Source organism: Saimiri boliviensis, chromosome 11, assembly GCF_048565385.1.
Source record: "Saimiri boliviensis isolate mSaiBol1 chromosome 11, mSaiBol1.pri, whole genome shotgun sequence".
Taxonomy (NCBI): domain Eukaryota; kingdom Metazoa; phylum Chordata; class Mammalia; order Primates; family Cebidae; genus Saimiri; species Saimiri boliviensis.
Genome location: NC_133459.1, coordinates 23673388 through 23701034, shown reverse-complemented (window position 1 = coordinate 23701034; position 27647 = coordinate 23673388). Strand labels below are relative to the sequence as shown.

At 38.1% G+C, this 27647-nt stretch overlaps 1 protein-coding gene across 2 annotated transcripts in view; it reads right to left on the bottom strand.

Annotated features, from left to right (window-relative positions):
• MACO1 (macoilin 1) overlaps positions 1-27647 on the bottom strand; it is a 68439-nt gene that overhangs the window by 39979 nt on the left and 813 nt on the right. For both annotated transcript variants that reach the window (XM_074380296.1, XM_039474304.2), the window contains exons 2-6: positions 11560-11701; positions 9512-9638; positions 4734-4857; positions 2678-2856; positions 600-1101 (exon numbers count right to left, since the gene is read on the bottom strand). In XM_074380296.1, coding sequence (XP_074236397.1) covers positions 600-1101; positions 2678-2856; positions 4734-4857; positions 9512-9638; positions 11560-11701 — 1074 coding nt within the window. The remainder of the gene's footprint in view (positions 1-599; positions 1102-2677; positions 2857-4733; positions 4858-9511; positions 9639-11559; positions 11702-27647) is intronic.

Here is a 27647-nt window from a genome sequence, read left to right as displayed (position 1 = left end):
AATGAGAAAAGGAACATTCCTAATTAAACTCTGTGTCTAACACTGAGTCTATGGATTTTTTTGAAAGAGCTTACTTTTCAAATCTAACTTTCCCAGAGTTAAATGGGGATAATTCATATTCTAAGTGCAGAAAAATGAACAGAAAAACGAAACAAGCACAAAGTAGTAAAGACAACTTTCTCATCCCTCTCCTGAAATGTGTATCTGGTTTGACAAATAGAGATTTGCATGAACAAGCAAAAACTCTTTTTTTTGTGTGTTTATGCCAAAAGAACTTTGGATATGCAAACAGAAAAGGACAAGGATCAAAGAAGTGCCTTTTGACACTACTAGAAGAATTAAGTTACCGGTCAATTTGTCACATGTGGAAAGTAATCACTGTCACCCCTTATTCAGAACACTGGAAAGAACTGAAGTCGAGGCTTCAACAAAATAACACACAGTGGCCAAAAAACCCATGTAAAACAAATACCAAACTGTCATTAGTCATAGTATGTGATCACAAACAATCCCTACAGGCCCATATGGGAGTATTCGTTTTTCAAGAGTATGTCAAGTTCACTGGAAAGTGTTGGTAAGGATATAGCATGCACACTTACCTTACCAGTGCATCTGGTTTGCTTAGCTGGTTATTAGGAATACAGTTTTCCATTAAGTCCTTGTGTGTACTTGGGCTCTTGCTAGTGCATTTCTGCTTCTTCTCGTTTTTACTAGATGAGGAAGGAATGCTCCCATTTGTGGCGCTATGACTTCGAGGTGAGGAGTTCACAACTCCACTGGCATTTTTGTAATTTTTTGAAGAAGCAGTGCATGAGTCCTCTTTCAAGAGATTTTCTGTACTTCCCACAAGATCATTATTTAATCTTTTACTATTGATATGGTTTTCCATATACTCAATTTCTTGTATTTTAGAGTCTACAGGTTGTAGAATATTGTTATTGTTTATTCCAAGGTTGTGTTTTTTGGCATCCTTGTCCTTTTCTTTCCCTTTTTCCCGGTATTCTATCTCTGGCAAAGTTGGGGAAAGTTTTTTGTTGGCAGGGATACCTCCATTGTGGTGTATAAGGATCGAAGAATCCATATCAGGTAATCCTTTGGCTGCTACAATACCAAAAACAAACCAACAAACAAAAAGCCCACACCGGAATATTTAGTTTTTTAACAACACAGATTAATTCAACAAACTTATCTACCCTTAAAAAATTCACTACATTAGTTTGCACACTCATTTAGAAGCAGTAACCCCAGCACATTAAGCTAGTCAAGAAGCAAATCCTCATAGTTTACCAGAATATGTAGGGAAAAAAGAAAATCCAAATACATTTGAGCAACTCCACATTTAGAAAATCAACATCATTTACGAAAATCAAGCCATTAAAAGTTGAGTCTTGAAAATAAGATCAGGGTTTTATAATTAGGTCACACTGTGTGTATCAGTCAAATCAAACTCGTCTATCACTGCGGTGAGAGGACAAAGGCAGATCCTAACAAGTCATATTTTTTTAAATGCCTGGAGTAGGCAAACTGCTAATAACTTTACTGAAAAGAAAGAGGTTAAATGAAACAAAAGAAGAGGAATAATTTTAGGATACTGGACATCTATCCTTTTTCTTGACTCTAGTGTTAAGGTAATAAGGAAGCCTGTATCATTTACCAGACAACTCGTAAATAATTTTGTGTATCAGATCTACATATTCCAACTTATTAAAGTCTACTTGAAGAGATATTTTTGTACCACATCAGACAAAAAGACAATTTTGACACATATTAAATAAAAACATGACCTCAAACTTTCAACTCCCAAACCAATGGAAATTGGTTACTGCCAATTATCTATTTCTACTGGTCAAATGCCCAAGAGAGAGATTCCATTAGAAATGGTTCAATTTAAAATCCATATTACATTACATGAAGCATTTAGAATAGGACCTATCCATCTTTGCTCTATTCAGAAGATATCTGGCTTCTAAAGTTCAATTCTACATGTTTACATCTCTATTGTGCTTATACTTTGGTTTTTTGGCTTGCTTGCTTCAATTACCAATTCACATAGTTCCATACTATTTTGTTGCTGAGAATATGTATTTTAAGATATGTATAACGGGCTGGGCATAGTGGCTCATGACTATAATCCCTGCACTTTAGGAGGCAGAGGTGGAAAGATTGCTTGACATCAGGAGTTAGAGACAAGCCTGAACAACACAGTGAGACCTCAACTCTACAAAAAAAAAAATTTTTTAAACTAGCCAGATATGGTGGCATGTGCCTATGGTAGCAGCTGCTCAGGAGGTGGAGGAGGGAGGATTACTTTGTTCCCAGGAGTTTGAAGCTGCAGTGAGCCATAACTGTATCACTGCACTCCAGTTTGGATAACTGAGTGAGATCCTCCCTGTCTCAAAAAAACTAAATTAAAAAACAATTTTAAATAAAAAATGTATCAGAATTAAAATATTTAAAAAGATATAAAAATAAACATATTTAAACACAGAGTCATCAGACAGTATGTAAACAACTTCATTCACAATCTGTACTTCATTGACCAAACAATGACCCTCAAGAAGAACACCATTAAATAGAAAAAAACAAAATCCTAGCTACTTTTCTAGAAAAGAAAATTCTACAAGAGACAAAATAATGACTAGTCTATTGAGCCAACAGCTTCAGGGTAAAGACCTACCTTCCTCCGCCTCTTTTTCTTGCTTTTGCAGCATCTGTTGCTCTGGAGGGAGGGCTTGTTGAAGAAGTTGCATGTAAAACTCGTTCTCTTTTTGTACTTCTTTTTGCTTCCTTAACCGCATTTTGTAGCTTACGTAACTTTTGAAGCCAAAGCCCAAAGTTACCACAGGGTACCCAATACTAGAAAGAAGACAATCCAGCCAGTAATTGCAGGTTTAAAATGAACCACATATGCATCAAGCACATGAGGATACCTATGACTTAAAATTTAAAAATAAATTCTAATTGATGGTAGCTGAGAATACACACAAATGTAATATCTATTGTGTTCATAAACACTCTGTCATATATAAATTCTGTCATACATAAATTCAAGAATCATTTAAATAAGTATTGGATATGATCAGTGCCAACATCTGGTTTGTATCATCAAATTAAACCATCTGTACTTAGAACGCTAATCTCTGTTAATAGAAAGTTGAATATTTTCATTGAACTCATCAGCTTGCCTAACATCATTTCAAAGTCTCTGCAAACGCTGTCAAGCCTATGTAAGCTTCATTAACATGAAAATAATCAATTTATAATTAGTCTAAATGTGGTCTGACTACAAACTTACAGTGACAGGTTTTATTGACCATGTTCATTTAATTTACTTGTTTGTAAAAAGACTAAAAATACTGGAAAAAGTATTTTTTTATTCTGCCATAAATACTCTTAAAAATTGGTTTGTTTAGGTGAAACACACATTCGGTGATAAGTTCCACAATAGATATAAGTAAGAATCAAGCTCATTTTTCAAAAACGTTTCATGGTTAAGATTAAATGAATAACATGTTAACATGTTATAAAGAAAAACAACATTCCTTCAAAAAATTTTTTTTTTTTTTGAGACGGAGTTTCGCTCTTGTTACCCAGGCTGGAGTGCAATGGCGTGATCTCGGCTCACCGCAACCTCCGCCTCCTGGGTTCAGGCAATTCTCCTGCCTCAGCCTCCCGAGTAGCTGGGACTACAGGCACGCGCCGCCATGCCCAGCTAATTTTTTGCACCTTTAGTAGAGACAGGGTTTCACCATGCTGACCAGGATGGTCTTGATCTCTTGACCTCGTGCTCCACCCGCCTCGGCCTCCCAAAGTGCTGGGATTACAGGCTTGAGCCACCACGCCCGGCCCTCAAAAATTATTAATAATATTCTCTTACTTTTATAAATAGGCTAAGGAAATTCTAAATTATTTTAAGCTTCATGAAACAGCCATATATTTCATCAAGACCTTTTGGAATCATTTTCTGATTATAACAAAAATAGCTAACATTCATCAAACTCCTATGTGCTTGGCATTAAGTTGAATACATGTATCACTTCAGTTCCTTTTTCCCATGACCCAAGGAGACAGTAAGAAAACCATGGCTTAGAGGCAGTGACACACCCAAGGCAACACAGCTGTCAGGGGACAGAGCTGGGATTCACTCATCTGCCTGAAAAGGGGGCTCATGTGCTCTCCAACCATGCTGTACTGCTTTCTGAGTCCATGTAACACTTCTAAGAATAAATTTACAGTTGAACTCAACATTCTACAGTGAAATGAATTATAGATAAATAATATATATAATACTAGCTGGGTGTGGTGGCTCATGCCTATAATCCCAGCACATTGGGAGGCCGAGGCAGGTAGATCACTTGATGTCAGGAGTTCAAGACTAGCCTGGTCAATATGATGAAACCCCATCTCTAATAAAAACACAAAAATTAGCCAGGTGTGGTGGCACAAGCCTGTAATCACAGCTACTCAGGAGGCTGAGGCAGGAAAATCGCTTGAAGCTGGGAGGCAGAGGTTAAATAACCAAGACTGTGCCACTGCATTCCAGCCTGGGCAACAGGGCAAGACATCGTCTCAATAAAAAAAAATACATATATATATATATATATATAAAATACATATATATATGTATATATATATACATATATATACAAAATACATGTATATATATATATATATGTATATACACACACACATATACATATATATCTGCACACACACACATATGTAATACTTACCAGTGAGCAGCAAATGGACGACAAAGGTCTACATGAAAGTTTTTGAGATCTTTAAATCTAATGGCTGCTTCAATATAAACAAAGAGGATCCAGAGAGAGACTGTAGGCAAACACACTCCCCTTTCTGTGGGAAAGCAGCAGAGAGACAAGTATGAATGATACATTAACTAACAGATGGGTTGTTTGGGAGACTAATTCACTAATGAAACATTACTTTCATTAAGACCTTCACCTAAACTAAATTAAAAAGCAAATTGATCCAAACTGAAAGCTTTTATATACCAATGATTCCACAGAATCACTAACAAAAATACAAGATAAACATCCTTTCAGAAAATATTTACAATATATGTAAAACAAAGGATTCACAGCCCTGACATACAAAAAGCTCCTACAGATCAATAAAAAGTCAACTGAAGAAAATTTACAAGTCACAAAAGAAGAAACCTAGATGGCTAAAAAAACATAGAAAAAGATATTCAACTTAACTACTGATTAGAGAAATACAAATTAAGCCAATCAGATACCATTTCTTAACTATTAGATAGGCAAAATTTTTAAAGACAGATAATAGCGTAGGGAGGGTATGGGGAAAGATTCATTTTTATACTTGGCAATAATAGAAATTGGGGCAACTATTTTAGATGGCAATTTGGTGGTATATTTAAATTTAAATACTTGTACCTTTCTTTTACTCAGTAATTCCACTTCTAAGAATCTACCCTATAGAAACATAAAAGAGCCTTGAGATAACTATAAAAATATTCACTGTAATATTACTTGCAATAACAAAAATTTAGAATTTAAATGTCAACAGGAAAACGTTTATGATAAATCTATGTAATGAAATATGCTGAAGGTTTCCTAAAGAATGAGGAAGATCTGCACTGTCATTGAATGACATATAAAAAAATAAAATCCTTAAGTAAGAACAAGTTTTAGGACAAAGAAATGTTCCTGACAACTTAAGTACTATTCAAAAATTTTTTTCTAAACCACAAACTCATATTCCTTTTGTAATTAAGAACAATTTTCAAGGGAGGAAAAAGCAACATGCAACACAAGAAGATGCAAATAAAAGCAAATGTCCACTGGCTTTTAGAATCAAAATCTGCAGGCTAGGTCCATCTATATTAGGACATGACTAACAACAGGATATTTATGGATGTGGACTACATGGCAGGAGGGGGGAAAATCAGTGACCTGAAGGCTTTTTGCTAAGGATCTTTGGGATGAAACTAAAGAAATATCCTAGTATCTTGAAACTAGGAAGATCATTTTGTCTCACTTCCTCATTCTGTTGAAGAAGAGTAAACCCCAGAGTTTAAACAAGCTGGGCCCAAGTTCACAGAGACAGTACTGAATCTGCAAGGAGAACCTCCCCTACTCCTAGTACCTGAGTGAAGTTGACAATGGATCCTCTGTGAAGGCAGCTAATGGCCTCAACCATTCCTATGAATTTAATATACCAAAAATAGTAGGTATTTTCTTTATTTCTTTCTTTTTTTTTTTTTTTCTGAGACAGAGTCTCGCTAGGTTGCCCAGGCTGGCACAATCTTGGCTCACTGCAACCTCCACCTCCCAGGTTCAAGCAACTTTCCTGACTCAGCCTCCTGTGCAGCTGGAATTACAGGTACACGCGACCATGCCTGGCTAATTTTTGTGTTTTTAGTAGAGATGGAGTTTCGCCACTTTGGTCAGGTTAGTTTTGAACTCCTGGCCTCAAATGATCCACCCACCTTGGCCTTCCAAAGTGCTGGGATTGCAGGTGTGAGCCACTGTGCCCAGCCAAAAAATAGGTATTTTCACAATGTAGGAGGAAAAACAGCAACCCACAGGACAATGCATTTTCAAAACCATTTCAAATGCATTTTCAAATATTTACCACCCCTATTCTCTATATTAATTTATAAAGTTATTATAAACATAAGTACATAACAGAAAAATCAGACAAAATATCTGTATATTTTCATCTATGAAATAAAACCACATTGAAAGAATTTTTGAACAAGTATAATAATCAGATTGTACATACGGCTTTGTATTCTGTTTCTTTTTCCCCTCTTAATCACCAGGGAAAAAAGCTTATGCTATAATATTATTCTTTGTAACCATATATAATTTTATCAACCATTCCTACTACTGTCGGGAAATAATTTAAAATTTTAACAACCGAAAGAAAAACTACCCCAAGTTATAGAAATTACACTCATATTTGTTGGCCCAATAAGGGCAGTTTTTTGTTTTGTTTGTTTAAGCATGATCCCAAATTAAAAAATATTTCACAACTTAGCTATTCTAACATACATTTCTGAGCCTAGGGCTAAAGAGGGGCCAGTAGCCTTTTATGACATTAGCTACATTGCTGCCCTGTGGGTCACCCTCTGAACTAGTTCCCAACAGGTTCTATTAATAGTTATATGGGCCAGAAGCAGTGGCTCTCAACTGTAATCCCAGCACTTGGGAGGCCGAGGCAGGTAGATCACCTGAGGTCGGGAGTTTGAGATCAGCCTGACCAACATGGAGAAACCCCATCTCTACTAAAAATACAAAATTAGCCAGGCATGATGGCACATGCCTGTAATCTCAGCTACTCCGGAGGCTGAGGCAGGAGAATCACTTGAACCTGCAAGGCGGAGGTTGCAGTAAGCTGAGATCACGCCACTGCGCTCCAACCTGGGTAACAAGAGCGAAACTCCATCCCCCTAAGAAAAATAGTTATATGGTTAGTTTTTTCTCCACTACTAAGATATTACTAAAGAAATTTAAGAAATGGCCACAGCTCATCAGAATCACAGAATACTTGAGGTGGAATGTTCTTTAGACATTACTTAGATTAACATGAGGAAGAACTTTATTTGATAGGTGCCTAAAATGGAGTAACCTTCCTAAGCTGAGACCTAGGGAGAGTGACAAGTGTAAAAGGCAGGTCACTCGAAACTGAGGCCCAACATAAGGAAATACAAATTAAAAACTGGTGGGAAGAAAAATCACTTTAATTAGAGGAAAGTAGACTAAAGAACCTTCATAGTAGCTTATAAATCAAGTCAGATATGAAAGAGCGTGAAACATGGTGAAAATCACACTCACAGCAGATACTTTAAAAAACACAGCTCAATTGTCTTCTACATGGGCCAACATCATCACCTTAGCAGCTTTGAGAAGAGGATGAATGTTGGTCCAAAGAGCTTTTATTATTTGGTGTTCCCTTCCTGGCCAAAATCCTACAGGTTGTAGCTAGGCCCAAGAATCAAGTTTCACGCAGCTTTGCAGACAAGTTTGACTCTGAGACCCAATCCTCAAATCCAAGTTCTGGCTTTCACAGTGGGTTGAGGCTGTCAAAATATCTCATCTGATTTTAGTTTGAAGTAACGGAAGTATAGCTCTAAGAAGCAGGGAGCTCTACTCTAGTCAGAACACACCTGCAATAGTACAGAGAACCACTGAGAAGTAGGCAGTCTAAGAGGGAGGTTGAAAGTGATTAAAATATATAAGGAAAAGCTGGTGAAACCAGAGATATTCTTGCCTACACAAAAGACTGAAGAGGTTATGATAGCGTCTTTAAATCTGTAAAGAAATGTTAACGTGGAAGGGAGACTACATTCATTCAGTGTGGCTCTAATGCAGAGGTTCAATGTTTGTGATTGAGGGGATGGTCTGGTAGGCCCCCTGATATTTTTTTGTTTTGCTTTTGTTTTGTTTGAGACGGGAGTCTTACTCTGTCATCCAGTGCAGTGGTTCAATCTCAGCTCACTACAGCCTCTGCCTCCCTGGTTCAAGCGATTCTCCAGCCTCAGCCTCCTGAGTAGTTGGGATTACAGGCATAAGCCACCACAACTGGCTAATTTTTTTATTTTTAGTAGAGACAGGGTTTCACCATGTTAGCCAGGTTAGTCTTGAACTCCTGACCTCAGATGATTTGCCTGCGTTGGCCTCCCAAAGTGCTGGGATTATAGGCATGAGCAACCGTGCCTGGCTCCCTTGACATTTTAAGGAAAAGTTGTATACATTCCCTTATGTTTTTCTAGGGAAAACCTCTTTAGATCCTCTAAGAAATCAGCAAGCTGTGTCTTAGTCCAGATACTTAGGAGGCTGAGGTAGGAAGATCATTTGAGCCCAGGAGTTTAAGTCCAGCCTGGGCAACATAGCAAGATCTCATCTTAAAAAAAAAAAAAAAAAGAAAGAGAGATTTTTCAAAAAGAAATCAACAAGCCCAAAAACAGTTAAGACATACTGGGTCAAAGCGTAAGGAGGAAAATTCTGGCTTAATATGAGGAAGAACTTTATTTGATAGCTGCCCAAAAATAGAGTAGGGGTACCAGGAACGGTAGGTAAGTTCCTTGTCAGTGTAGGTTTCCCATCAGATGTAAAACCACCATGTGCTGTGGGGATTCTCATGCCAAATTCATCTAAATGACATTTCTTTCAATGCTGAAATTCCATGAACATTTTTTTTCCTTTTTTGGCACATGGCTATTTTCAAATATACTTAAATAGAAACCACTCCAACTTTTCTTTAAAAAAAAAAAAAAAGGTATATTCGGAGTGACAGCTGGTACCTGCAATGCCTGTAACTGAAATATCAAATCATAATGGCTCAAAGTTTTGATTTAAATAATGAAAAAAGATATCTTTTTTGAAGGTATATTATAATCTATTAAGAAAACTTTAAAATGTCCACATTAAATTCAACTCTAAATAATGTATTGAAAGAAATAACCATATTAAAAAATCTGAATATAAGATTTCTATCCATCTAAGAAATCATTAACACTTACCTGTGTGCCATACGTACTGAACCCATACATATGTGCTAGCAGCAAAAAAAAGCCATTGTATGGGGATGAACAGCAGGCATATTATATTTGACGTGAATGCTACACAAACAAAAAATACTGAGAAGGCCTAAAGGGAAAAACAAAACAAAATAAAAGACATCTTAGAACTTGTTATTTTCAACCACACATTGTGAAACATGTTGGACACAATTACTGAATCTGCTAAGAGATAACTTGGTAACTATAGAGCAAGTTCACAAAAAGAAATTTTAAACATATAAAATCAACCATATAAAAAGGGTGGTTACTTTAACATTAAAGAGTACTACTACCTATGATCCTCAAATAATGAAAAAGAACTGGACCAGAATGAACTGAGGCGGAAGCACAGTGAGTTCATTTGGATTCCAAATACATGTGGGTTACCTGAAAGAACTAGAATTTTTTTTTTTTTTTTTTTTTTTGAGACGAAGTCTCTCTCACTCTGTTGCCCAGGCTGGAGTGCAGTGGTGCCATTTCAGCTCGCTGCAACCTCCACCTCCTGGGTTCAAGTGATTCTCATGCCTTGGCCTCCCGACTACCTGGGACTACAGGCACATGCTACCATGCCTGGTTAATTTTTTGTATTTTTAGTAGAGACAGGGTTTCATTGTGTTAGCCAGGCTGGTCTCAAACTCCTGATTTCAAGTGATCCGCCCTCCTTGGCCTCCCAAAGTTCTGGAATTACAGGCATGAGTCACTGCACCCAGCCCTAAAAGAACTAGAATTTTAACACAGAAAAGCCTCCTCTCTCTTCACAAACCATTCCTAAAGAGCTTCATTCTTAAAAGACAGGCTTTCTGAAGCACAGATGAACCATAATATTAGTAAGAAATATACTGACACTATTATTAGGTTGGTGCAAAAGTAATTGGACCAACCTAATAATAATTTTAATAATGCAGCTTTCCTCTGAACATCACTATCACCAACAGAACATGAGCCAAAAGCATCTTTTTAAAGCATGGATTTGCTCTGACCAAAGCACCAGGCCTGGGTGGGAGAGTTATAGTTTTAAAATGTAGCTGTGGAACACGACAGAATTAACACATTCATCAAAGGAACAAGCCCAGGCCTATGCTTGCTCCAATCTAGCAGTTGTCTAAACGTCGTTTGGAATTTATGGGGTGTCTTTGAGATCCCTCCAAAGGGCTCTTCAAGGTTGAAACTATTTTCATAATAATACTGAGATGTTATCTGCCTTTAGTACACTCCTTTACTCATGCATATGGTATAATTTTCTATAAGTCACATGACATATGATACAGTAGCAGAATGACTTCAGAAGCAGATATGAGAATCTAGCTGTCTTCCATTGAGCCAGGTATTAAAGAGATTTATAAAAATGGAGCCACTCTTCTATATCCTGTTTGTTTTAGAAAATATACAGCTATTTTTCACTTAAAAATGTAATTTCTATTAATGTGTAATGGGCTTATTATTATGTTTAACTGAGTTAATATGTATGTATTTTAAATTTTTCTTAGTTTTAATTTCTAATACAGTAAAACTGGATAGATATAAGCCACATTAACAAAAGCTCTCTGGTGTCCTGAATAGTTTTTAAGAGTGAAAAGGGGCCCTGAGACCAAAACGTTTGAAACACTACTCTAACTTGAATCCAGTCACTAAACCTAGCAACAGCAGATCCGGAAACACTTCAAAGCAGGACTGAGCAATTTTTTTTTTTTTTTCCTAGATAGGAACGACCGTTATTGGCTGCAATGGGAAATGGAAGAGGAGGGGATATAGAATCCCCAGACTAGGTTGCTACCCTCCAAAACCCCGAGTAATTACTGCTTCCTCCACTATTCTGTTTCACTGGAATCAGAGAGGAGGAGAAAATGTAATGATTTGATCAACAGGTTTAGACAAAATAGTTTAGAGGACAATTTCAGTTAACACACCCTATTAACTAATCCTAACATAGTCACCTGAGTATTGCTAATAACATCTACTTTAAACAGCTAAACGATCCCCACACATGGAAAACGTATTAGTAAACATACCAGTCCCTGGTATCTGAAGGAATCATAGACGCTTCTGATGAAAAGCCAGAATGGCCACAGGTATTCAAATCTGAACTCCAGGACAAAATCTGCTAGGAGGACAAGTGCCCATACTACCAGGAATTTCAGGTATAAAAATGTACTGCAAAATATAAAAATAAAGAATTAATTTAAGGTCATTTGTGAAGGACTAGAAATAGAAAATTCAGTTTCTGTTTAAAAAAACAAACAAACAAAAAAACCCACCTCCATGTATCATGAAAACAACAGAGATGAAGCACAAAAAAAGAGATGCTGCCATGGCCCGTCTAAATTTTAAATGCTCTGGTGTTCATTCTGAGACCCAAAACTATCAAGATAAGATGATAGCCAAAAATGCTTAATTCCACTTAAGATGGGAAAAAAAAAGAAAACATTTAAATCCCACCACTATTTTTAAAATGTGCTAAGTGTCTGACTTAAAAATACTGCAACACTCTCAAAATTACAGCTTTCAAGCTGTTCTTCATTAGAAGAAAATGTCACAGTTGAAAGGCTTCAAATTTGCTGTTTCCCCACCCCTCTACATCTGTTTGAAGAGTCTTTGAAATTCTTGATGCACATCCTTACATGCTTAAAAGAATTTTTTTTCTTCCCTTTTTCCTCTTGCCTCTGTATATAGTATTCATCTGCATTAACCAAACAAAAACCAAATGACTTCCCCAAATAGAAACTAACTTAGGGAGCAGATGCTAATCACTACCAAGGGCTGTGAAAGCACAAAAATGTACATTAAAGAAAAAAATCCTTAAACATCTAAGCCATGCTCTAGCTGAGATCTAAGTGTGTGTTTCCAGTTCCCTCTGGACTTGTGTCAAACAGAAACACTCTGACAAGCCAGTTAGGACACATATGTAACCTCCGCAGCAGTCAAACAAGCTAAGGACACAGGAAAAAAAATTATTTTTCATATACTCTATAAGTCAATTTTTCAGTTCATTAGTTGCATAATGGACAATAGAAGCCTTTAGATTCTACTTATTAATAAGCCTCTATTTCTGTACTCCTAATTCTGCCAATTCTGGAGGTCAAATTTAGGTATCAAAAAAATATTTTGCACAATATACATATTGGAAATACCTAAAATTCACTTTTACTTGGGATAAAGCCTTGCATGGTATTTTGCAATACAAACATTCTAATACCGATGTGATCAAATTAGTCATTTGAAAAAACAACAAAATTGAAAATTTTAATAAATAATTTTGAAATATATTCCAATAAGATACAAAACACTTACATACTTGGAGGAAAAAAACAATAAGCAAGAACTTAGAGTAAAATTTTTAAAAAAGAGAGAATAAAAGTAAAAAGAAAACAGAAAAAAAAAAGCAGGATCTGGCATTGAGAATTTATTTTGTGCCCTTTGAAGCCACTCAGTTAAGAAATGCCAAGAACACAAACATTTGACTCTCAATGATACAGTATTCACTGTGACACAAAATTTGTCATCTAGGTTCGATTTCTAATATTTATCCTTAGAAATTCTTTACGTTTGATAAGTTCTACTGAGAGGTTTACTGTAAAATCAAAGAACCTGAAGCAAATCACAAAAGAACGCAATCTCTTTTTTGAGATGGTCTCTCACTGTCTCCCAGAATGGAGCGCAGTGGCACCATCATAGCTCACAGCAGCCTCAATCTCCTGGGCTCAAGCAATCCTGCCTCAGCTTCCCAAGTAGATGGTACTACAGGTGTGTCCCACCGTGTTTGGCTAATTTTTTTTATTTTTTATAGAGACAGTGGTCTCGCCATGTTACCCAAGCTCCTCAGTCTCAAACTCCTCAGCTCAAGTGATCCTCCTGTCTCACTCTTCCAAAGTATTGGGATTACAGGTATGTGCCTGCCAGAACATAGTCTCAAATCCTAAGTCCCACCTTTTAGTTTCATTTCACCAGAGTTCTGCTGGCCAGATGAAGATAGAGCCCTCATAATTCTCACTCATTAAATCCGTAACTGACCCAGTGGAGAGCAATGTACATTTTATTAGAAAGAATAACTGAGGGCCAGGCACAGTGGTTTACACCTGTAATCCCAATACTTTGGGAGGCCAAGTGGGTAGGGTCACCTGTGTCCAGGAGTTTAAGACCAACCAGCCTGGACAACATAGCAAGACCCCATCTGTAAAAAAAAATTTTTAAATTAGCCAAGTAGTGCATACTTGTAGTCCCAGCTACCTAGGAGGCTGAGGCAGGAGAATTGCTTGAACCTGGGAAGTCCATGCTGCAGTGAGCCATGACTGTGCCACTGCACTCCAGCCTGGGTGACAGGCAAGACCATGTCTCAAAACAAAAAACAAAAACAAACAAAAAACACAACTGACTCATGCAGGTATTTGAGAGCACAAATCTAGTTTGAAACTAGATTTCCAAGGTGCTTGCTTTAAAACTAGGAGGTTTTTTCCTTGTGTCCAGAACTGTTTCTACGTTTTGAAAAAAGGAACAGCCTCTCTGCCATGGTTTCAGAGTGTGTTTTTTTGGGTTTTTTTTGATGGCATAGCTAGAGCGGGCACAGTGGCTCATGCCTGTAATCCCAGCACTTTGGGAGGCCAAGGTGGGCAGAATGCTTGAGCTCAGGAGTTCACAGCCAGCCTCAGCAACATGGTAAATTCTCATCTCTACTAAAAAAATATAAAAAATTAGCCGTGTGTTGTGGTGTATGCCTGTAGTCCCAGCTATTTGGGAGGCTGAGACAAGAGAATTGCTTGAACCCAGGAGACAGAGGTTGCAGTAAGCCGAGATTATGCCACTGCACTCCAGCCTGGGCAACAAAGCGAGGCTCCATCTCAAAAAAAAAAAAAAAAAAAAGGCATAGCTAGAAGCAGTGGCATGCACCTGCAATCCCAGCTATTTGGAAGGCTGAGGTAGGAGGATCATTTGAGCACTGAGTTCAAGTCCAGCCTGGTCAACAAAGTAAGACCACATCTCTTTTTTTTGTTTTTTTTTTTTATTTTGAAACTGACCAGCCTGGAGTGCAGTGTCGCAACCTCGGCTCACTGCAACCTCCATCTCCTGGGTTCAAGTGATTCTCCTGCCTCAGTCTCCCGAGTAGCTAGGATTACAGGCACACACCACCATACCCGGCTAATTTTTGTATTATTTATTTATTTTTTTTTAGTAGAGATGTGGTTTCACTATGTTGGCCAGACTGGTCTCAAAATCCTGACCTTAAGTGATTGGCCCACCTTGGCCTCCTAAAATGCTGGGATTACAGGCGTGAGCCACCATGCTGGGCCAAGACCCCATCTCTTAAAAAAAAAAAAAAAAAAAAAGGCATGGAAATGTATTCATTCTCCTGATTAATCCACTTCCCCATGGAGTTATCTCTGGAATGTAGCTGAATGAGACATGAAGGGTACTCCATCAGGTCTGGGCCTTATGATTCCCAAAGTGGAGAAGAAAGAGTACTACCAACTGCTTTCTGCCCAAAATGTCCCCAAGGCATGGCAGGATCCCATTCGGATCACAAGATCCCAATTGGATCCTGCCATGGCAACTTTCCATTTCACTATTTAGATAGCATTATCCAAAGAATGGCAGCCTGTTGAATACATACTTTTTAATAATTCAATCATTTAAAACTAAGGCAGTTCAAAAATGATCATCTTTGTTAGTGACTATTTTTCAATTGCGTGACTTTAAGGCAGGGTTCCTTTTGATATATTTCTTTTCAAACAACTGCTTTCATACCTTTGATGTTCCTTGACACCCATTTCTTACTTAGTCACAGTTTAGAAGTACAGATATCTAAGGAAACTTGATCTTTTACAAACATATGCCATACCCTCATCTTTCCTCTGGCTCTTTCAGGCAGGCCTGCCTCTAAAATCAAGAGACAACCTAATTAACAAAGCTGACTTTCTCGAAGACTGATCTCAAATTCTACTGAGTCACTTTAGTCTTAAGAGTTTTTGGAAGTTTAAGATAGCTGCCTGAATTCAGTATTTACTTAGCCCTCTCCATCAGTAAATCATGTCTCTTACCCTTTTGTAGGTACATGAACAGAAGTTAAAAGACAAGTAATCTAAAATTACTGCTCATCAGAGTAAAAGCCCTATATCCTATCCTCCCTTTCATATTCTGAAGGTCATAAGATTTTTGGCAAATCTAAAGAGATGACATTACAAAGGATGAGAAAATTAGATAGGGATTTAAGCCATCATGGCATCCCAAAATATTTCTTTTTCATCCCATGAAGAAAATATGATTAAATATAAAATACTTTTATACACAGTTCATTATATGACTCATGGCTAATTTGATGTTACCTTGATTCTCTGATCCAAGTAAGTTTGCTAATAACTATAAAATACTGTATCTCGAACAAAATTTTAAAGCATAACTGCAACAAAATGGTATTTTCCAAAACAATATACTGAAACAAGGGCAAATGAATAACATAGTCTGATGGTCTTGTAAGCTTTTATTTTGAGTGTCAATGAAATTAAGAAAAGTCTTATGCAATTGTTAGGCTTAATAGTGGTGACTCTATCAAAGTCAATATTAACTGTAAGATTTTCCCCCCGATTCTACTCCTACCCTTTGTAAAAAAAAATTTACAACTATTTTTTACCTCAATCCATTTAGCAGTTCTCTCTATCCATGGATTAATCATCTATGATTAATAAGAAGCAGTACTGAACATTCTTCTTATTCCGAGTAAAGTGTACCTTTTTCTCCGGTATCTCTAGCTGCTTATCATCTAGATCATTTTCTGGAGCCCACACAATTACCACAAGCTAGCCATCAATCCTCAGTACCTGACCTTTTCCCTAGGCAGACTAATGGCCATTTAGTTCAGTTGGTCCTCACTACAGAAATGAGTCTGTGGTTCTGCTCGTAGCCACCCACTCAATCCCAGCTTTCCTGTCCTCTCAGTAATGGCAACTGTGAGTTGCTTTTAGCATTCAGGATGTGCTATGATACTTCCTACACCAAACTGCTTTATCTTCTCTGTTATCCAATTATCTCTCCCTACTAGACATCACCTCTAGAACATATGTCTAGCCCCTTATCTGGCTTGTACTCTACCTGAAGTCTCACACTGGCCACTTGTTAATTACAGTCTTGCTAATCAAAGTATTGGTCTCTGGTCGAGCAGCATCACCATCATATATGAGCTTTTTAGAAAAGCAGAATTTCAAGACCTATTTAATTTAGCCTACATTTTAACAAGATCTGTAGGCTATTTGTGCATATGATCAAATTTTAGAAGCACTAGTATGTAATATAAACTTATCATTGTCATGGAACTTCCACTCAATTCCAGGATGTCTCAGAAAAAAATGCCCTAATCAGATAATCAGTACGTATCACCCAACTGTTGACTGTCCTCCTCTCAACTGGGAACATTCCAACTGTTCAGGGTTAGTTCTTCCATCTTTCAACATTTCTAAGTCAAAGCCAAGATTCCTAACTAAGTAGAATTAAAACTAAATGAAGTTCCATTGCTCCTCATCCTTCAGCACACAGCACAAATACACATGGATATAGCATCCTGTACTATAAGAACACTGAATCACGATTATAATTAAATAATATTTTGTGTAATTAGCTGTTCTGATGTAAAGTCCACAGGAAAAAAAGAGCTGGCTGTTTTATTCTCTGCTTTATCTCCTCAGTGCCCAGCATAGCACTCTGACTACAGGAATTTAACTATTTTTTTTCTCAAAAAATATTTGTTGAGGCTGGGTGCAGTAGCTCATGCCTATAATCCCAGCACTTTGGGAGGGCGAGGTGCGTAGATCACCTGAGGTCACGAGTTGGAGACCAGCCTGGGCAATATTGTGAAACCTCATCCCTACTAAAAAATACAAAAAAATTAGCCAGGCGTGGTAGCAAACGCCGTAATCCCAGCTACTCAGGAGGCTGAGGCAGAAGAATCAAATGAACCCACGAGACAGAGGTTGCAATGAGCCAGGATCATGCCACTGCACTCCAGCCTGAGCTATAAGAGCAAAACTCTATCTCGAAAAAAAAAAAAAAAGTTGAATGAATGATCTGTAATGTAGAAAAGGGTTTAGGACTGATAGGGCTTTTACCAAAACACACACTTACAATGAATATAGAGCCAGAGATGACATACAGATGACCAACCGGGAAGGTATCTGGACAAAGTAACATCAACCGAGATAACCAATACAGCTTCGGCCTGAAGGATTACCATGCACCTGCTCCCATCTGTTCTGAATGTTCTTCACTATGAAGAAACGAATTTAATAGGCCTTGTTCTGGTGCCAGACTGTCACTCTATTTGGCCTACCTGCCACTGGCTCTGACTATAGCAGTGGTTCTCAAAGTATCATCTATTAAGCCAGACATTAAAGAGCTATGCAAAAATGTAAAACCACACCAGTCTTCTCATGAATTTATTAATTTATTGCTACTTTTTTTTTTTTTTTTTTTTTGGAGATGGAGTCTCGCTCTGTTGCCCAGACTGGAGTGCAGCGGCACAGTCTCAGCTCACTGCAACCTCCACCTTCCAGGTTCAAGTTTTTCTCTCACCTCAGCCACTCAAGTAGCTGAAATTATAGGTGCCCATCACTATGCCCGGCTAATTTTTGTATTTTCAGTAGAGATGAGGTTTCACCATGTTGGCCAGGTTGGTCTCTAACTCCTGACTTCAGGTGATCCTCCCGCCTTGGCCTCCCAAAGTGCTGGGACTACAGGCATGAGCCACTGAGCCTGGCAATTTATTGTTACTTTTAAGTGAACTGGTGTTTTAAATTTTTCTCAGTTCTAATTTTTTTCTTTCTTCCCTTTTTTTTTTTTCCCCAGAATTGGGGTCTCCCTTTGTTGCCCACACTGAAGTGCAGTGGTACAATCACAGCTCACTGCAGCCTCAACCTTAACCTGGGTTCAAGTGATCCTCCCACGTCAGCCTCCAGAGTTATGAGAACTACAGGCACATGCTACCATGCTTGGCTAATTTTTTTCTTAGAGATGGGGTCTCGCTATGTTGCCCAGGTCAATCAACACAGTGAGATCCTGGGCTCAAGTCATCCTCCTACCTCGGCCTCCCAGAGTTGGGATTACAGGCATGAGCCACCAGACCCAGCCAGTTTTAATTTCTAATACAGTAAATATTTATGGATATAACCCATATAAACCAATGCTCTTTGATGTTCTCAATCATTTTTAAGAGTGTAAAGAGATCCAGAGACAAAAAAAATTTTTGGAAACAAACAAACAACAAAAAAAAAACTATGGAAAGTTGTGTGTGAGCCGTAAGACAAAATAAACTAGAACCACTGCTGCATTCTGCAGGTGCCTCCTTGTATAACATCCAACAAAGGGGAGTAGGCTGAGAAAACCAAGCTGTTCCATATTTCTTTTTTCGATTCTAGGCCTCCCGCATACTGCAAAGGTAACCTTTCTAGTATCAATTACACACACATGCACACACATACATGTACAGCCACTGCAATGGCAAATTTTAACAGTGTGAAATATGCCCTTTGCTTGTTTGTTTCAGAGACAGAGTCTCACTCTGTCTCTCAGGCTGGAGCACAGTGGTGCAATCATAGCTCACTGCAACCTCCAACTCCTGAGCTCAAGTGATCCTCCCAACTCAGCCTCCCAAGCAGCCAGTATGACAGGCACGATCCACCATGCCTGCCTATTGTTTTTCTTTAAAAACAAATAAACAAATAGGAAACCTTATACCTTTCAGTAAGGTATAAGTACTCTGTACTACTTTTGTGATTTTTCTAAGTCTAAAATTATTTCAAAATGAAAAGTTAAAAAGAAGCAAAACATACTTGTTATTTAAAATGTAATGAGAATGTATAATAATAATAATATAAAAGCACTTAGCAATCCTGCCCCAAGATGACTACTGTATTTATAAATTGTGTAACTTTTTTTTTTTGAGACAGAGTCTCACTCCGTCGCCAGGCGCCAAGCTGGAGTACAGTGGTGTGATCTCGGCTCCCTGTAACCTCCGCCTCCCGGGTTCAAGCAATTCTCCTGCCTCAGCCTCCCGAATAGCTGGGACTACAGGCACACACCACCAGGCCCAGCTAATTTTTGTATTTTTAGTAGAGATGGGGTTTCACCATGTTGGCTAGGATGGTTTCAATCTCTTGACCTCGTGATCCGCCCGCCTCGGTCTCCCAAAGTGCTGGGATTACAGGCGCATAAACTGTGTAATTTATAAATACAATTTCTTCATTTTTTTCTAAATAAACAAATGTGTGTGCTTCTTTCTTAACAAAAATGTGTTTGTCTGTCATGTCCACTTCTTTTTTTGTTGTTATTTTATTTTATTTTGAGACAGAGTCTCACTCTGCTGCCCAAGCTAGAATGTAGTGGTGCAATCTTGACTCACTGCAACTTCAGCCTCCCAGGTTCAAACCATTCTCCTGCCGCAGTTTCCCAAGTAGCTGGGATTACAGGATCATGCCATCACGCCCAGCTAATTTTTGTATTTTTAGTAGAGATGGGGTTTTGGCCAGGCTGATCTTGAACTACTGACCTCAGGCGATCCACCCGCCTCAACCTTCTAAAGTGCTGCGATTACAGGCTTGAGTCACCAGGTCTGGCCATGACCACATTTTAATGTAGAAATTTCCCTTAATCATTTTAGCGGCAACATAGAGTTCTACATAGAATTTACATTGTTCTCTGCAGTCTCCTAACTTCTCTTTCTGTGCTCTTTCAACAGTGCCCTGCAGCTTTTTAGTTCTCTATTCCTCAGGTTTGTTTCCTATACAACGGCAATAACTGCTCTGCCTATTTCACACTTGTGAGGATAAAATGAGATAATTAATATGAAACATTTGGAAAAGTTACAAGTATGATAGAAACATAAGGTATGATTAAGTAGATTATTGCTATCAATTATATAAAGCATAATTTGATTCCCTTATGAAATGAATTTCTAATGTTTATATAATGTTAACAGGTTTTTTAGAGCCTGCGAGTTGTTTTCCTCTCCTCCTATGCTTCTTCATCCCTCCCCCTCCTAAACCTCATAGACTCCACACTGTTAAAAGTATTCTTGAATCGGAAATTCTAAAACTCCAAACTCACCACTTGCATTAGGTTACAATACATGTCCTTGATATCTGTGTGGTCTATACAGACCTTTATAAAAATGTTATACTACAAAACCGTGAAAACCTTTTTTAGCAATTTCAATTCTAGATTTTTTTTCCTTTAAATTGGGGGCTAGTTATGGTGGCTCACACCTGTAATAGCAGCACTTTGAGATTATATTAACCACCATACCCGACCAATTCTCCTTTATTGAGACAGGGTCTTGCTCTATTGCCCAGGCTGGAGTCCAGTGGCAAAATCATGGCTCACTGCAGCCTCAAACTCCTGGGCTCACATGATCCTCGCCTCAGCCTCTCGAGCAGCTAGGACTATAGGCATGTTATACCACACCCAGCTAATTTTTTTGATTTTTAGTAGAGATGAAGTCACTATGTTACCCAGGCTGGTCTTGAACTCCTGAACTCAAGTGATCCTCTTGCTTCAGCCTCCCAAAGTGCTGGGGTTACAAGCATGAGCCATCACACCTGGCCAAAAATTCTTATTATATCTGAGAAAGAAGATTCAAGCCTCTGATAGTATCTCTGTTCTGAGACAGGAATCCTTATTTTGGCCATGAACATAGTATTTATTCTCTTTAATGTTCAACCGTTCTGGCTACAAGATAGGCAAAGTACTGACTTAATACTGAGGCACTTACTTGGTTTTTAAAAGTGTTGGGTGGCTATGGTGGCTCATGCCTGTAATCCCAGCACTTTGAGAGGCCAAGGTGAGTGGCTCACTTGAGCCCAGGAGTTCAAGACCAGCCTATACAATATGGTGAGACCCCATCTTTATGAAAATGGAAAAGAAAAAAAATAGCCAGGCATGGTGGTACATGCCTCTGGTCCCAGCTACTTGGTCAGCTGAAGTGGGAGGATCTCTTGAATCCAGGAGATAGATGGAGGCTACAGTGAGCTGTGATCACACTGGGGCACTCCAGCCTGGGCAACAGAATGAGACTCTATCTAAAAAAAAAAAAAAAAAAAAAAAAAAGTGTTTTGAAGATGAACAATGTAACAATATAATTTTAAAACAGTGAGATTATTTCTAGCCATTTCTCTGTGCTGAGGTGTGGGGGTGGGGGAGGAGGATCAGTCCCAAACAGCTCAAATGCATCAGTGATATGAACAGATAGATGAAAGTAGACTAGTCGTGCCATCTCAATCACTAAATGCAAAAGCCTTGAAAAACAGAAGGCAACAGAGGAGATGGGGTGAGGTATACATTATTTTTGGTGTCACAATCCCATGACTCAAAGTGGGCATATTGTCCTTAAAGGCAGCAGAGAAAAAATATAAAGGAATCAAGGTCAGTACTATGAATGTCTTCAAAGGCCAGGCATGACAAGCACCTTGGAAGGTTCATTAGCTGAGATAATTTGATGTCGGTTAAATGTCAAATTAAAGATACAAAGCCTCAATATAGTCTCTAAAAGTTGATTAATTTTTTCAAGTTTCCATTGCCAGGATGTAAGGTGAGTGACTGAAGAAAAGGTCACTCCTTAAGTATCTGAAGAAATCCACAATGGAAAAAAGTCTAAGAAAGATGTGTATCTACCATTGGTATGTACCATTCTACTTATGCAGCCTGCTGGACAGCCAACTTATTTTTCTTCTGGACTTAATTCTTGAGAAAGAGCCAAGTAAAATAATTATGTCCAAATCTAGTAAGCCTGGGAATAGAGTAATCGGTATATTTGAAGAGCACACTAAATTTTATGAAAAGTAACGTAATTACAGTATTTCACTTAACTATGTTTCTAAAATTTCTACTTGCCCTCCAAACTCCACAAGACTGTGGACTAGAAACATAAAACAGTGTACATTTATGTACATAAAATCCCAAAGGGTTAACAATATCAGTGGGGAGATCTGGGAGAAATGGTCAAAGAAAAAGATTCTAGAAACATAAGTGTTCACAGAACATGAACTGGTTCCATGGAGGTAAATACAAGCATATAACTAGTAAGAAAATGAAAATAATTATTTGTTAAACCTACCATTAAGATAAATCTCTAAGTCTAGTGAGGTTCAAGAGAGGCCATGAAAAATCGATGTGAAGAAAAAGGAGACTATCACTGATAAAACAGGAAGCTTTTAAGCAAATAATGTGAAATGAATCACATTCTCTCCTGTTCCCCTCCTCAACCCAGCAGCAATTTAAAGGAATTTTCAAAACACCTAATGAAACTAAACTGCCAAGACTGCTCAGACAGGAAGGATCACAATGAAAGCTGGAGGAAAGTGCTTTTTTTAATGGAGTACGCTACTGACAAAAATTAAGTGCAAACATCACAGTGTGGCAGATTTTTAAAGTGTATTTTGTGAAAACCACAAAAAGAAGAGTTTAATAAACACTTCACTGCACAGGTTAGTGAAAACATTTCAATTTCTCCTTCCCCGACACTCCTCTAAAACAATATAGAATCTATCACTTTTTTTTTATCAGGTCCAGGATTGTTAAAGTTAAAGCCTACGAAGATTACCAAAATGCTTTTAGGCTATGAGGTTGCAACACAGGTATCTGGGGGTTTCAGTTGCGGAACACATGTACAATCAAGGCAGCCAAGGGTCATACCAGCCTGCAGTGACTTAATAAGCATAGCCCAAAGGAGTCTAAAACCAGGCTTAGAAAACATCATTAAGAAGGCAGAAAAAGCAGTCAAATGAAATCTCTGGAGATCAGATTTAGACAAGGGTCCGAAAAAGGAAACTGTGTGAAGTCGAGAAGCAAGCAAAATTTAATCACTTTAAAAAGTCACTTTTAGGAGCCCCAAGGACCGGAGAAGTTTTCTCTGAAATAAAAATGGGAAACAATAACATATCCACTAGTGCTTCTTTCTTTCTTTCTTTCTTTTTTTTTTGTTTGTTTTTTAAAGATGAGGTTTCATCATGATGGCCAGGCTGGTCCTGAACTCCTGACCTCAGGTGATCCACCCACCTTGGCCTCCCAAAGTGCTAGGATTACAGGCGTGAGCCACTGCGCCTGGCCAGTGCTGACTTCTTAGTCCTAGTTTTAAGGCATTAAGCTACAAAAACATGACACATACAATACTGCACTGCCTAAGCTTCACACAACACTACAAGCAGAATCCAGTACAGGAAGACAGGAAGCAGTCTTAAATTCACAATGAAGGGGTACTTCCGTCAGCCACCAGTAACACAGATGTAAAATCATTTCCAGAAGCTTAAAACATATACCTTACTTAAAATTTGTATTCTATTTACTTGTATAAATAATCATTTTAACTGTAGAGACTTGGAATATATGTGCACTTTAAACATAAATGTTTCTGCCTCCCTCTTCTACTTACCACACCTTATCTCCTCATTTTTGTATTGTAAAGTGAGTAATTCTCTGAAGGAAAGGAGTGGAAAGTAAGGCAGGGTGAGAAGTGGGGGTAAACCATACACAATCTCCTTAAGGCTTTATAAAAACTACATAGTACCCTAACCTCACCTCACCTGGAGAATCACTGCCTGCAATGAGAGATTACTACTGAGAGTATCTGGTACACATGTGTCAAGGCAGACACAGGGAGAGAACCCAGCCTAGAAAACCAAAGGACCTTGGAAATGTAAGAGTTAAGTACTTAATAACTTAGTTTCATAGTTTTTTTTTTTTTTCAGATGGAGTTTCACTCCTGTTACCCAGGCTGGAGTGCAGTGGCACGATCTCAGCTCACCGCAACCTCCGCCTCCTGGGTTCAAGTGATTCTCCTATGTCAGCCTCCTGAGTAGCTGGGACTACAGGCGGGCGTCACCATGCCCAGCTAATTTTTGTATTTTTAGTAGAGACAGGGTTTCACCATGTTGACCAGGATGGTCTCGATCTCTTGACCTTGTGATCCACCCACCTCGGCCTCCCAAAGTGTTGGGATTACAGGGGTGAGCCACCGTGCCGGGCAGTTTCATAATTTTTAAAGTACTTTCGTATCTATCTCACTTGAGATAGAAAAGACTACCTCATTTAGTGGCAGCTGTCTACTTCATCATAAAATAGCACAGAGCAAAATACAGCTGTTGATGCGTCAGGTGAACCACTAAAACAGTTAAGCTAAAATTTAGTACAACAGAAATGTTTTTACTTGAACAGAACCTAAAGTTCTATGGAACCTCTAAACCACTGTACAAATTTAAGATGCTATTACTATGGCCTCCTAGACTGTAATCTCCTTGAAGACAATGAGCCATGTGTCATCCTGTATCCTCCACAATTCTCTCAACAATGCAGGTACTTAATGAATGAAATGGACTAGCTTATATTTGTTTATTAATTTACTCACTCAACACTTATTGAACACTGAATGTCTACTCTGTGCCAGGCTCCGGGCTGGGTTGAATTTTTTTAAAACTACATCGAATTTTAGCCCCTAATAGATGAAAAGATCACTATTCCTATTTCTTTTCGCCTATTCTTGATTATTAACAGGATTAAAACATTTCTATAGGACATTTCAATTTTCAATGTTTTATATGTATAAATGCAAATTACATTAACATAACATCTAAAATTAATTTTTCTTGTATCTTGCCCCAAAACAGAATTCCAACACAGCCATGATACTCACAATAAATGATATCATTTCACAGTTACCTCAGTAACAGTTGCTGGAGTGCAGCCCCTGATTAAAAGTGTCTCCACAACAGGATTTTTTAAAGCAAGACCAAACAGCAACTGACCCCTTGTTTTGACTACTCAACTTTTGTTTACAGTTGCACCAAATCTTATAGTATTTCCTGCCTCCTTAAAAAATAAACCACACATGTTAAACTGTGATAGCAACAACATGGCAAATACTATCTGTAAACTACACTAGGATTTGTAAAGCATTTCACAAACTGTACATGTCCTCCTTTAGTCTTCAAAACTCACTTGAAGATGGGATAACTAGGGCTCAAAGCTGTGGATGCCCTTTCCTGCCTAAAGCAGCGGAGCTAGGAATTGGATCTGATCCTCGGTCTCCTGATTCCTGCAGTCCAGTGCACGTTTCACCACAGCTGCTGTCTCCTTCCTACGCCAAGGCTCAGAAAGTTGTACAGACTGAGAACATGAAAATCATAAGTCCATGAAAGGTTTGGCTATGAAACAGTAGAGAGTGGTTATCAAAACTGTCAACATGGCCTCAGGAAAAAAAAAAACAAAAAAACAAAGCTCTCTGTTAAATGAAACCAAAAATTGGCCAGATGTTGCTGAGAAACAAAATGGGCAATAGATGGTGTGAAAACAACTTAGTATAGACTTAAATTTGATGATGATCAGAAATGTGATATTCATGAATCCTTAAGCATTCTAGTTTACAACGAATCCACTCATCCTGTTTGCTTTAGAAATAACTGGAAATTTTTCTAAATCTCTCTTTAAAAACAGAAGTGGGGGAAAAAAATCTTGTTCTTCAGTCCAATACTCCATAATATAAATTAACAAACAGATAAGTGAGTTGAAATGCTCATTATAAGATATTCCAAACAGGAAAGACAGGTAGAAATACTTTAGGTCTTTTATTAAACTTAAAGAATGCAAAAGACAGAAAAATAAGGAGATTCAAGGCTAAAGCACTGTTGGTTTTTAAAATTTTGCAGACAAACCTCTGAGTAACTTGCATAGAGTATTTACAATTAACCTTTAGGGTAAGAAAATTCAAATTTCAAAAGCCATCAGTAAAATGTAAATCTTCATTAAACAATTAATTCACTTCTTCACACCTACTCACACTGAGTAGTTAAAATGGCACAGGTTGTAAACTGGGTCTATTTGTTCAAGTACAAAGATAAACTGAAATACAGCAGAACACATGTAAACAATATGGGACTCTCATCTTCTTGCTATAAATGGAGGTACATCATCTTATGTTACTGTAAATAGCAGCTATTCAAATGCCACAGTTGTGCTAAGTCTACCAACTCTGTTTAATATGCCTTTCCTATTCTTATGTTACCTTTAAGGTTAAGTTGGTCAAATATTTTTCAATAGCCAAGGGGGGAAAGCTTTCTTTTATTCAAGAATGTATAGTGTATGTAACGTGAATTGAAGAGACCTTTCCTCCATCCATGTGTAGGAAAAATGGTTTGCTTTTACAGTTTTAGTTAAAATGGTCAAGTTAGATTGATTCAGCATAGACTCAAGTCTGTTTTACTCACTGCTCTACCCTCACTGATTAGAAGAGTTCCTGGCACTTAGTATATATAATTGTTGAATGAATGAATTACTCCTATGCCTTATGGCTCGTTATATAAGAATATACCCAAGAACTTTTTACTTTAATTGACTTCTTAATGCTTTTAAACTTGAAGTAAAGAAAATCCCCAGTGTTTACATCAGTCAGCTGCTTGTGGAAAGCAATCATTCCACATGTGTAAACAAGAGCATGTGCAAGGTGTACAGTTATGTTAAGGCAACTTGGGTGTCATCAGCTACCTCACCTATTTCTCGAAATCCCAAGTTAGAAGAGCTAAATTCTGAAACACCGTGAGGACTCAATTAAGACTATATCCACAGGCTGAGAATTCTCCTTTGTAAACTAATTGCTTCTCCATCGAAATCTGTATCAAGGCAAATACCATTTACAATTAACATTCTGAGAAGAACCTGAAAATAACAGTCGTACACAAATCGACTTGGGGAAGTTATGATAGTAAGCTGCCCCATGAACCTGTTGTCTTTCTCCACCGGTGGACTGAATTCAATTTCTATTTAAAGGGACACTGCTTTCCTTGTGGATGGAAAAAAAAAAAAAAAGAAGAATAATTTGAAGAAAATTCCTCTTTAAAACTGTTCAAAGCAAGCTATCTGTGTGGAATTGTCAAAATAATGTTTGCAGAAAAACTGATCATCAGACCCTTCCGAGTCTGGAGCAGGGCCACAGGGCGTGATTTGGGGGTATCAGCTTCAGCCTTCGGTGCCAAGTTTGAGATCCCATATGGGAAGGACAAGGCAAAGGAAGTGACAGCATGGCCCCAGGCCAGTCTGCCGGCAGCTGGTGAGGGGGAGACGAGGGTCCACGGTGGACCCC